We start from the raw sequence: 12,758 nt of genomic DNA, 5'->3' as shown, positions 1-12,758 counted from the left end.
TTCTTGCATTATTACATGCATTTTTATCTGTCTATTGTAACTATGCCCATTAAAAGTACGAAAAGCTACCCACACCAGGGCACATGAAGGGCCCTCATTTATTTGTAAAAGCAAATTTTGGAATGAAAAATTCATTACATTTTCTTTCTTACCTGATGAACAGTGTTTGGTCCAGTTTTCTTCTACTTCTTTAAACCCATGATAAAGTGGGACAGATGTTCGTCTGCTACTGTCCTGGGATCCACTCACCCAGCCAATGGGTGGAGTCAGCAAATTATATTGCACCTAAGTTAAAAAAAAACAAACCAAAAAAACCACCCATGGCATCCTTATCATTAAGGGGTAGGGGGTGGAAATATCACCACCAACAGGAAAAGAACCATAAAATACAAACAACCCTGTTGCTAAAACACAATCATTCCCAGCTTCTGAGGAAAGCCCTGGACCCTACCTGATGATTTTTATTCTGGAGTGAGCAGCTTAAATCAGTGGTCAAGCTTCCAACAACTGAAAAAGCCACACACAAAACACTATCATCCCATTAATGAGAACAGTGCCAAAAACCTCAACAGTGAAAAGCTAAAGCCAGGACACGGCATACAAGGTATTTGTGAAATGGTGCCTAAATACCCAAATACTCAAGATTTTGAAAGATAACGCAGGGCATTCATCCTGTCCTTACCAGGATTTATTAGGACAGTAGTTACACAAGGAATTTACACTCAAACCGAACCTGCTGCTAGGAATCAGCAACCGTAGTTAATCATGCATTATAACTCCAAAGGCTGGTAACAACGTCAAAATCGATTTACTCACAAAGGTCATGAAGAGACCAGAACACACCAAATGATTGCCTGCTACAGATTTCTGCTGGGTGACCAATTAAGGATCCAGAGCATGATCTCAAAATCGTACCTGTTCAAATAGGTACACGGGGGCCTTGGAATACTGATGGAGCAGGTAGTCAAACACCAAGAGTAGACGTGCCACGATAAGTGGCACAGAACATTGCTGGGTATCCATGTTCACTGTCAGCTCCACAATTGTCTGGATACAGAGCATCATGATAGATCTGCGGCCCCTCTCAGAGAAATTGTGAAAAATAAGCAGCAGCAGCTGAAGATGTTCAACATTCAGATCTTCTGTGTCACCAGGAAGAGTCCCCTGCAAGGCATTTTGCTTCAGTGTGCCCACAAACCTGACAATAAAAGAGGAAGTTTATAAAGTTTACTTTTCTCCTTGCTTAGATCCCTCTTTAAAATCTCTTTAACTAGAGGTTAGAGAAATATTTTGGTAATTACACTTTTCTGCTTATTCTTCTAATACTGGCAATTTCACAAATTATTCACTGCATTATCTATCGGAGTGAGACTGCAGACAGTAAAACCTGCATAAATCCAAAGAGCAGCAAATACATTTGATGGAAAATATGAACAATCGTTCAAAAGGAGAAAGAGAGATACAAATTCATTCCCACAGGAAAGGCTGTCTACTACAGCTAAACCCTATCAAGAGACTTTCACATTCAGGTAATGGCACAGAGAGGAAAAATTTTGGCACCATCATAACAGAACCTACCAGAAACCTCCTGAAATAAGACATTTGCCTTCCCTTTTTAAAACCAGCATTTCTGTAAGTAATTCAGCCTCCACCCACTTAAATGCTGATTCTAGGTTTCATTTCCTATGCTCTAGGTGAAAGACTCCAGCAGCACAGAAGACTGACCCTCTGCTCCTCCAAGCAATCACATACCATCATTGCTCAGAGAACACACACAAGCTTGTTACACTGGTCCCAGAGAATTTTTACTTGATAGAAAATCAGAGAGGTAAGAGATGACCGACTTTCAGTTTAACATAAAATTATCTCACCTTTCCCAAACTTTAAGGCATTCTGGAACATCAGGATCTCCCTGAGCAGTGGCTTTATGCTGCCAAATCAGGAGAAGTCGCGAAAGCACCGACAAACTTTGAGGATGGATGTAGAGAGGCCATGGACCTTCAGAAAAAGGGGCAACTCCCAGCTGCTGAAGAAGTGTGTTCTGGAACAAAACAGAGACTTGTTGAAAACAGGCAAGCCCTGTCTGATGCTTTAATTAAAAGCATGATTTGAACAAATAGATGACAATAAACATTATGGCTCTCAGAGCTTGTTCACACAGCAATATCTCTCCTATCTCAAATATATGGCATAGCTACTGAGGGACAGTTACACTGTCACTTTGCCACAACGAACTTTCAACTTCAACACCAATGCAGAAAGAATGACATTAATGAGCTCTGCTCATTTACTGCAATATCACAGCAGGAGAAGATTATGCTACTATGTTCAGTATCTAAGAATGTGGAAGATGACCCCTTTGACTGATCACAGTAATGCTTGCTTCTTTTCAAATATAGTAAAAAGGCAGATATCTGAAAAGTCCAACTGCTTTTAAAAAAGATTATTTTAAACATAGTAAAAAACAGTCAACAAAAAGTATAGGGATTGAATTCAGTGATTGGTAAGCAGATTTACAACCCCTACTTACAGTGTTAAGTCCAGTCAGCCCATGACCTAGCAAAGAAACCTAGAGGCTACAAAGTTAGCACACATGAAAGCAAAAGGATTAATTTGATTCTCTCCTGAGAGAATTCCAAGGCCTTTTGGCATCAGTCCTGACAGCAAAGCAAGTCTGCAGGAACGCCTCTTGATAAATGCATGGATAGAGGCAACTCTCCAAAACAAAACATACAAACTCATTTCCTTTTCTGCTATCATCACCTTCAAAGTTCAGTGGATTAATCTGAACTCTAGATGTTAAGCTTACACTCTGCAGGATGTTTTGTACTGGATGACTGCAAAGGTCATCCAACTCATTGGATCCAAAATACTGCAAGCTCTGTTTGCAAAGGAATATACTCTAGGGCCAAATAGAATCATCAACACACTACTCTAGCTGTGGAGCGTCTGTGTAGAGACATTAACAGACACCAACACTTCTTCATTTTATTTATACATTCAATCACAGACCTACCTGCAAGGCAGGAGACTGAAGATCTGAGGTCACCAAGGAATGGTTGAAGTGATACAGCGCAGCAGCAAACTCCTCATCTGACGTGCCTGTAAGACAGGGATCAAGCCACTTACTACCGCTGCTTTCCTATATTTAAGATTTCAACATGGAGCTAAGAAAATACGCACCTAAAAATCCCACAGTCTGTGTTCTCTAAGTAAGGTTCTGGTCACTCACCCTTAAGCCCGTCCTTGTCCACTTCTTTGATGATGCTAGCCAGCGTAGCCATGTGCTGCTCCGAAAGAGAGACACTCAGGTAGTTGCGAATGAAGTTATTCCTGGAGTTCAGCATAGAAGAAGTGATAAAGTTCAAAATGTTTGAAGCTAGGCTCAAAAACTGAAAAGAAAAGAGAAACACACTATAGAAGCAACAAAAGCAGATGGACTATAACACAACATTAAACAAAACCAAAACCACCAGCAAAATAAATCAAGTCCCCTAACTCCACCCCTGGCAGTGAAGCACAGGTTTACTCATTGCAATCCAGCTCACTGCACTCTGCGTTCTGTATCAGGACCGATTTTACAATTCTCTGAAAAGGTTGCAAGTCTCTAACTTCTCAACTGCAGTATTTATTTTTGTCTTTACCCATGGAGCTAAAGCATTCTACCAGCAAGTCATTTTGCTTATAGTTCTGCCCTCATTTTCCCTCTCCCTCTGTAACCCAAACAGATATTATCCTCAGTCTTTGCTTCCCTGGCACTAATAAATACTGCGATATTCCACCTGACAGAAGAGTAGAGAAAACATCCTTCTTCAAAGCCAAGACAGTAACTGATTCTCCATCAGCAATGTACTTAAAATGGCCCTTGGACCTTAAAATACGTGTTGTCTGTCAATGTAGCTAGCCATTGACAAGTAAACCACGCTACAGCACATCAGTTATTTCATTAAGCCTGAAGACCTTCCCATACCAATTCTGGATCTTTGCGGCTGGCCAGGATGTTCCCGTTCTCTCCGGCAGTCTGTTTGTTAGGGCTTTTCACTCTAGGCGAGCTCTCCAAAGGAGGTGGTGGAGGGGGTGGCGGTGGGGCCACCTTCTCTTTGCTTGGAGAGATTGTCTCTTCGAACCATTGCCCAAGGATTGGTTCACTGTCATCGTCTAATACAGGAGGCAGGAAAAACAAAAGCATACTATTGTAAGCAATTACCTTATGCAAACTACTCAGCTTAGAAAAGGCCTGAAAAAGAGTTTCCGTGAGCAGAGTTAAGGCATCTCCTATCTTCGTTTTTCCTTTCCAAATCACAAGGCTAAGCACTTTTACGGCACTCCAGCAGGAATTTACAAGAAGAAATTATTTCCACTCTCCTCTTAAGCAAATACTGACAAATCCCAGCCACTCTGGCTCCAGTTTACATAAAAGAGTACAGTCAGCATTACTTCTGCCAAACAGATCTTACAAACTGTTTCATATTTTCAGCATTACATGTCATTCCAGTCCAAGAAAGCAACAGCCCAGTAGCCAGGTTTCCACTAAATCTGAAAGACAGAGTAAAATCCTGACTTAAGTTGCTTGCTGCAAACTCCATTACCTTGGCTGCTGTCCTCCTCAGTGCTGCTAAAATCATCCTCGTAGTAAGTATTAGAATCAGTGGAGGCACTTGCGTCACTGCTCATGGAACCCTTCCTCTGACGCTGCAAGACACAAGCCTTAGAAGAACAGCAGAACAAGTTAAATTTTAGGATTCTGAAAGATAAGAATTTGCAAACAAGAGTAACTTCCTAATGTATTTTAATTTTATTCTAGCAAATTTGTCTCAACTAATTTATTAACAGTTTTTCAAGGCTTCTCCCCCTTTAAGTTGTGTTAAAAATTACACAGGATAGTTGAAAACAAATAATTTATGCCAAGCTTGCAAGGAACACGTCAAGTAACAGCTCTAACATAAAAGCATCCGTTTTGAATACAGCCTTTTCATCTTCTCCCTAAACTCACAAAGACCACTGAGTTTACAGAAAAATATTATCAGAAAAAGTTTGTCAAATTTGCATCTCTGAAAAGAGGAAAGAGAGAGGCCCCAGTTGACAGCTTCTGGAAGAAGCATTCTAAATTCTTCTTAGCATAGTCACAGTTTGTAAAGTAAGAATTTTCCATGCAGATGACACTTAGTAGGAGTGGTTCAGCTACAGAAGTTCTCTAGCTATATGCCAGTTCCTACCTTTCTGTAGGAAGTAGATAGCAAAGTCAGCAGCAAATTAGTGAGTGGTACAGAATCTATCAGTCGCTGAATTCTCTGGATGGATGTGCTTTGAGCCATGATATCCAGCACTGCTGGCGGACCATCACTCTCCCAGCCCTGGGGGATGGCATTGAAAAGAGAATTTAAAGTGTGTTTCAGTGGAGAAGGCAAAATGTTTCACAAGAACATACAAGCTACCTATATACCTTGTGCAATGCCTCCACTTGCAGATCTTGAAAGAGCGATGACAGCAATTTGATAGCATGATTTGCTAGCACCACCGACAGAACACCAAACCCTTGATGCCTACAGAAACGTAGAGGATACAATGTAATTTCATGGGGGGAAAAAATACATATAGATATATATATAAATATATATAGTGAATTGAGTGAAGTGACTGCTTTGCTAAACTGAAGGTGACAACTTCTTTTCAAGAATCAAGACTTAAATTACAAATATGGATAAAATTTCAAGAGACCAACAAGACTCCGTAGTAGTTGCTTGCTGGGCAGGGTTAGATACATTGACAATGATTACTTCAGTGGGGTATTTACATACCCTTTCCCAGGTCCTAGTTTGGGAGACCCAACGCCCTCCTTAGTACGAGCAATAATGTCTCTGACGCGAAGAGCAGCCAATGGATCTTTCTCCTTTCCCTTATCAGCCAAGGCCGTGGGGCTGAGGTTCAAGATGAGGAAGAGGCTGTTTAGCAAACACCAAGCCCCAAGCAGCTGGAAGTTCTGATAATGCTATCGTCCCAAAAGTGAAGGGAGCGCGGGGGGCGGAAAAAGCACCAAAAAGACAAAATAGTGTCAATCCAAATGCCAAAATATACCAGCACAAAAACAGTGAAAAAAGCTTCCTGAGACACAAATCTTACCTCACCCCCCGCACGGCGTGAATTGCTGATGGCTTGTCCAATCATTTCATAGATTTCAAGCTGCAAATAAATCCAAAACCATGGTAACGTTTAAGCGCTCCACTGGGCAATAATAAACCACCACAGACACTTTTAAAACTCCAAATACAATTGTATTTTGTCCTCTACGGAAAGCCACCCCATTACTTCCCTTATCTGCAAGTCTAATGCCCAGAAAGAATAGATATGTATTGCAATCCAAATAAATACAAATTCTACACACTTCACTTTCCAAGAATGAAAACAACAAACACGCTCTCTCCTTTACTTACACATTTCTGTACAATAGTAGCAGCATCATTTTCATAATCTTCTTCTTTGGAACTTGTTGACCCAGTTCGTACCTGTTGAGTGCTACCCACATGTAGGATGGCCATGCAAGTTGCCACACTCACACCTGATTGAAAACAAGGGGAGGTAACATTCTTATTAAGAGCCAAACTCGGGACTCTATGTTCCTACTTAGCACATTAAAACAAGCGGTATCAAACATGCCCTTAAACTTGATGGAGCTGGGAATACTCAATATTACAGCTGACAGATTAAAAAATCTTCCTGAAGTACCCCCAAAAGAGTCAAGTTTTGTCCTACAGAAACACATGAGAACAATTACTGGAGGAAATGTTTTACCATGTAATTCAATACCATTTCTAAGGCAATCCTCATACTCGACTGCCATTATCTCTTTAGAGTGTTACCCATACCAATTAAACACTCAGGATTCAGGTGTACTTAAACCACTCTTGGGAAACAAGGTTGATTTGGGGGTATAACCAATTAACCTGAAGCCATAAGCACTGCAAAAATATATTATGCTCTGAACATAAAAAAAAAAAAGGAGCAGAAACTGCAGGCTATTAGGAAGATGTTGAGTCACTCAGTCTTCCTCTCAGACACTGACAAGAACATTCGCAGAATATATCAGAATTTCAGCATCACTATAACAATTTTCATATTAACCCAGTCACCATACTATGCAATATGCTGCACAGCTTTCAAATTCATGAGAAATAAAGGTTACTTGCGGGCTGACGCTCAAACATGCAGGTAACAAAGCAGAGCAAAAGCAAGAGCAACTTAAAGCTCCAAAGAAAATACAGGAAATCCATTCACCTGCATAGAGACAGCTGAGAGCAAGAACAGTCACATCTTGGAGACGCGTGGGTGTCAGGGGCTCCAATACAGGCAGAGACAGAGTATCCAGTGCCATGGTCACATCTATTACCAGCGAATGAAATCTATAGTAATGACACGTCAAGGTTCAGCAATGTAATGTACACATCAGACAGCTCACAGGAGCAGCACAATAACTGATACCGCATAGCTAGCACCGTTATTTTCTCCCACACAATGTACCCAGCATGAAGAAGAGTGACAACAGACTCTTACCCATTGCGAACAGCAGTGGCATCTGCCACTGTGGCTGGCATAATAAAAAATGAGTTGGCTGACACTGCATCCTGAAATCGATTTATGTATCGCAAAAAGTATGGGAGGTTCAGGCACACTCTCAGCAGTTTTTCAGAGCCACCTACCAAAAAAAAAAAGCAGTGTTATTTTTACTGTTTCATGGGAGAGCTTCTAAGCAGAACAGACCTAACAGTCATCAATAATTGACTTTATTAGCCTTTGTGGTGAGAAAATATCATCATAGATGAGGTAATAGGATGAAGACTAGTCTACAATGCATAAACCAGATAGCAAAGTTTACAGCCAGTACTCATAACAGGTGTCACAAAGCTCTGTGTGCATGTTATGTGGCACACCAGGTCTAATTCACACCTGCTCAACAATCCCTCCCATAAACTATTTTATACTGTCCACCTCCATAACACAGTGACTGCATACAAATATACTGAGCTCATCTCCTCTGTAAGGAAGAAAACTCTATTACAGCCACAACCTCCCTTGGTAACATCACCACACAACCTAGTGAATCCTTTAGGTCAGAAAGGTTCTTCCCATTCAGAGCTGTAAGGTGTAACACTGGAGACACATTTGCTCTAGCACTTTTTTCCCCCCAACGCTAGAAAGCTGATTCTCACCAAGTTCTTGCAGGCTGGCTACATTCTGAGCGATGAATATGCTTTTTGTCTTTGCTGCAGAGGTTTGATCTGTGGAAGCTTGATCCTCACTCTCTCCTTCCACCTAAAAGCAAGCATATACTAAATATATTATGGAAGCATTAAAAATACACGGTATTGCAATAAGTCTCTACACAGGAGCAAGGTGCATCAGCAGCAGAACTCGAAAGAGGTACAAATATCACTGAATATTAGCTTCCATGAGGCAACAAAACTACTATTGCCGATAGAATGCAAACAGAATTTTGTTGTTTGTCAACATGCATGTAGGATTTTAATACTTAAGAAAGGGTTTTTTACATGTATGTATTAAAAAACTACCACTTAGTGCCCTCTATCCTTCCCTGCACCAATATTATTACTGCTAAAATTCAGACTGCTTCTATTCTAGGGCTGTTTGTTTACCTGTGTCTCTGCCATGATAGATGGCGATGACGAGACTCTAGGGTTAAAGACTGATGTCAACTGATTGAGGAAGTTCATCTGCACTTCTTTCTGTCTTAGTTCTGGGCTCACTGGGGAGGCCAGCTCCTTCTGGTCCTCTACTGCAGGGGAAACAGCAAAACATCATTTCATACATGAAAACCATAGCATTTTCTATGCCTAACTCAAGTGCTGCAGTGATATAACCATAAATCAAAGCACCTACCGTCAGAGAGGGTTTTGACAGTCTGAGGCAGCTTGGCCGATTTCATCATTGCTGTGAAGGTAATTATTTCAGTTCTATCTAAGCGGCTGCAGCCTGTGCACAACCCCTTTATCAGTAGAATGAGGTGTTTCTACAAAGAAAAACACATCAAGTACAGTTTAAACTCTCTTGATTCCAATTATTCCTCAATGCTGTTTATTCTAAGCAGCTGCACTGAGACTACTGCAACTTCAGCTAGTAAGGCTACTGCAACACCTTGAATCCACTCTGATCTCATACCAAAGATTGTGACAGCTTACTAATTGCAGGTAATTCAGGTCACTAACATTGTCCCATGTGCTTGTTATCAAAAAGCATCTGGAAAAGCTCTCCCTCCTGTGACATACTAAGGCTTAAAGCCAGCCCTATCAGAAGCTACATTATGTGAACATTTCTCACATGCCTTTCCTCTTTGAAATAGGTTTAAGCTTTCCTGGAAGACTAAAATACAACTGGGGAAGAATCCGTCTTTAAAAACTCAGCAAACAGTTTTGATGCAGGTTGCTACACAAAACCAAAGCAGACTATATGAAATTGCAACAGAATTAATCAAGGCTTCAAGTCACCTTTATTTCAGCTTGCTCACAAGCTGAAATTCTGAGTAAAGAATGCAGAGGGAAGATGCAGCAGGCATCAGTCTCCACCAAAGTTGTACACCTTAAATATTTTAAGAACTTCATTAATTTTGCTTTATACATTACAGCAAATATTTTTGAATTAGAGGCCAAAGTCCATTTTTGCACTCAGGCTTGCCCACGTGGTCAAAATCTGTGCTCACCTGCGAAACAGCACATGCTTCATCTGGGTTCTCAAGACGCAGCAGTGAGAATTCAATCAGGACTTTACAAGCAGCTGCCACTGATTGCAATTGGTTTCTTGGTACTGAAAAAAGCAGATGCTTGCGTCACTCAGTACAAGTTTTTAAATAATTCAGCGTAAGATGTTCCTAATGCTTTCAATAAAACAGAATGCTATGCAACATGCACACGTACACAATCTATCATGCCTAACACAGATGCAATATAAATTCAGTCTCATTAAAACGTAACACAAGAAATGTCAGTAAAGCAAGGATAATACCTTCCACCCAGACAAGGTAATTTAGATAGGTACAACAGCCTCCCCAGCAGCTTTATTTAATACTGACAGAAGCACTGAAGAACACGAAACAAGTTGACTAAAACCACTTTTTTGCTGAAATTGCCAAATTGTCAGCAAAAATAATATAAAATACTTTTGAGTCACAAAGTTTTGATCATTAATTCCAACTTAGCAACATAACTGCTAAAGAATAATCTAAAAATCCTGAAAATGGATTTAAACACTTCATTTGACCAAAAATTGTTTTCCCTAAATGAAGTCAGGCCAATGAATAAGCAACCAAAGTGCCAACGCCGCCCAGTACTTGGTGGCCAAACACTCCTATCGACAAGTTTCTCTTTCCACCTGAACTGACATTCTGCTGGTGTAAAAGCTAGCAACGCTGGCCTCGCATGCTCTGCCTTAGTACCCGATTCAGAAAGAGGGCTCAAGACAAATACCAAAAGGACAACAGTTCTAGTTTACTTTTACTATATCCTAGTCATAACACCAGAGCAAGAGAAGCGAAGGATGGGGAACACTTACTTAGACCACACACAGTAGTGATGTAATGTGTTGAAAGTGCAACGAAGGAAGAGTAAAAAGGCTCATATTGTTTGTCATGGTGCAGGATTTCAGATTCACTGCAACAGGAGAACAGGAGATATGTCAATTATATACAACACAACACTCAGAATATGTTATATCTATTAACAGATGTATGACAAGATTGTTAAAATCACATGCTCTTTCCAAATCAAAGTTTTGAGAACAGAATCCTCTCCCTTGCGTCCCATCTCTCACGTCCTCAAGACTGAGTCCCTTAGCAGCAGACAGATCATGGCACTGCTATCCACATAGGATATTTGAGGAAATAATTCCAATTCTGCAGATGTTTCTCTTTTATATCATCAACAACAGGTCAGCCTCTTTAACAATCACTCTCCCAGTCGGAAGTTCATTGTTCTTTAAGTAATTCTAAACTCAGCTGCCCATAAAGTTTGGACTGTTTGTTCTGCTAACGCTAGGCAGGATTTGCCAGGACTGGAGCACAGGCATTCCCTTTCTGTCAAGGCACGGAGTCAACTGGAGTTTATGCAATTCTGCAAAACAGAAGGATCAAACAGGCAATTGCATAACAACAAATATACAACGCAGTGTCTGCAACAAGCTGGGCAGTAAAGACTTTTGGCAAGTAACACACAGCAGAGAAAAACGCATCCACTGCCTCGTGGGTAGAGACTTGCAACTTCAGAGATCTGCATCATTCTGCTCCGTACACAGATCAACACAAAGCTCAGAGTGAGTGAAAATTTCCTGGCAACTCAAACCAAACATAAAAATTGTACAGCAAAATATGCACATTAACACACTGCAAGTTGAGTCTCTGAGGTTTCTCACCAAGGCTCGCTGGCCACGGAGAATGTCTGTTTATGCACAGGAATGACATGTTAAAGGCTGCTGCAATAAAGTGTCACACCACATCCCTTTGCACAGAAACCTGAAGGCAACCACCCCAAGAACAGAAACAGAGCTCTGCCTCCATAGCTAGTTCTGCCCTTAATTTTTCCTGCAACAAAACTAAGGGATGTGGATATCGGCCTATTAAATGCTTAAATTACTTTCTTTCACATTTTCATTCAGTGATGTGAATGAACAAGTTGGAAGAACAGATCATACGACTCAACTTCTCTAGCCACTTTACCTCTCGAAACACAGCCTTCTCCACCTCTGGCAACAGTTTACTTCTGGAGGGGATGTGGGGAGCAGAGGGTGTCAGCCTGTCATGGCACGCTATACCCAACTAAAACAATGATTTCTCAAGTCTGGCAATGACTAGCGCTGCTGCAGAGTATGGCAAAACGAACACACATATCCCCTTCACCCACCCGCACACAAAGATGCCAGCTTTGGCAGGGTGGGAGGAGGAAAAGGACACACCATTCCCTGCTGACCTGAACAGAGCCCAACTTATGCCTGGTCACCTTCCCTTTTTCTATCCTAAGTCATCCTTTCCAGTCATAACAGGAGACGTGTCTGAAACAGAAAAAACTCTAGAACGTAACATTTCTTCTGGAAAAATGCACAGAGAGAAAAACTCAACAGCTTTGTAGCTTTGATTTCCAAGTTCCGAGATTTTTTATTTAGTCTAACCAAAAACCTGAAAAAGCAAGGTAGCCGTTACGAAGCGAAAGGCTTTACTTGAAGATACTCAGCAGCGTAACACGACCGAGTTTTAACGTCTCACTCGCCAGGCTTCACCTCACCATCTCCTGCCAGAAGTGCACTGATGGGTAACGAGCCCAGAGACCAAATGTGGATAAAAGTTCATGCTGTCTTATATTCAGACACTAATTTTGCTCACCTACCTCTTTATGCCCTACTGTAAATTAGCAGCAGTAGGTGTATGCAGCATATTTTAAGAGAACAAATGAGAACAATTTGGGAATAACAGAGTATAGGAGAAATTGGCAGCTCCTCAATTATCTTTCTGCTGTATAGGTTAAGCTGTGCAAGACACAATACCCATGACATATAAGAACACAAAGGTGCAGAAACCAGAATGAGATAGGGAATTTCATCTGAATTGGGCAATAAGAGGCTTGAGTTTTATTAAAGCAAGTTGTGGACTTGTTCGGGTAGTGAAAAGTGGAAGGCATGTGTCAACAAATAATCAAGTCCTTGCAAATAAATATAAATAAAAGATAACAGCTCAATCTGTGATGTGCTAGAGTGTTACTGTGCAT

At 40.9% G+C, this 12,758-nt stretch overlaps 1 protein-coding gene across 7 annotated transcripts in view; it reads right to left on the bottom strand.

The window, feature by feature from the left end:
* UBR4 (ubiquitin protein ligase E3 component n-recognin 4) overlaps window positions 1-12,758 on the bottom strand; it is an 80,970-nt gene that overhangs the window by 65,100 nt on the left and 3,112 nt on the right. For all 7 annotated transcript variants that reach the window (XM_041123999.1, XM_041124000.1, XM_030016566.2 and 4 more), the window contains exons 2-20: window positions 10,558-10,655; window positions 9,710-9,813; window positions 8,893-9,022; window positions 8,649-8,788; window positions 8,205-8,307; window positions 7,549-7,690; window positions 7,273-7,397; window positions 6,432-6,556; window positions 6,121-6,180; window positions 5,799-5,989; window positions 5,444-5,543; window positions 5,217-5,354; window positions 4,590-4,707; window positions 3,971-4,158; window positions 3,233-3,392; window positions 3,017-3,102; window positions 1,872-2,041; window positions 916-1,198; window positions 153-285 (exon numbers count right to left, since the gene is read on the bottom strand). In XM_041123999.1, the coding sequence (XP_040979933.1) occupies window positions 153-285; window positions 916-1,198; window positions 1,872-2,041; window positions 3,017-3,102; window positions 3,233-3,392; window positions 3,971-4,158; window positions 4,590-4,707; window positions 5,217-5,354; window positions 5,444-5,543; window positions 5,799-5,989; window positions 6,121-6,180; window positions 6,432-6,556; window positions 7,273-7,397; window positions 7,549-7,690; window positions 8,205-8,307; window positions 8,649-8,788; window positions 8,893-9,022; window positions 9,710-9,813; window positions 10,558-10,655 (2,594 nt within the window). The remainder of the gene's footprint in view (window positions 1-152; window positions 286-915; window positions 1,199-1,871; window positions 2,042-3,016; window positions 3,103-3,232; window positions 3,393-3,970; window positions 4,159-4,589; window positions 4,708-5,216; window positions 5,355-5,443; window positions 5,544-5,798; window positions 5,990-6,120; window positions 6,181-6,431; window positions 6,557-7,272; window positions 7,398-7,548; window positions 7,691-8,204; window positions 8,308-8,648; window positions 8,789-8,892; window positions 9,023-9,709; window positions 9,814-10,557; window positions 10,656-12,758) is intronic.

This window comes from Aquila chrysaetos, chromosome 6 (assembly GCF_900496995.4).
Source record: "Aquila chrysaetos chrysaetos chromosome 6, bAquChr1.4, whole genome shotgun sequence".
Classification (NCBI taxonomy): Eukaryota; Metazoa; Chordata; class Aves; order Accipitriformes; family Accipitridae; genus Aquila; species Aquila chrysaetos.
The sequence above is the reverse complement of the archived record's forward strand: the minus strand, read 5'-3'. Positions and strand labels throughout refer to the sequence as shown.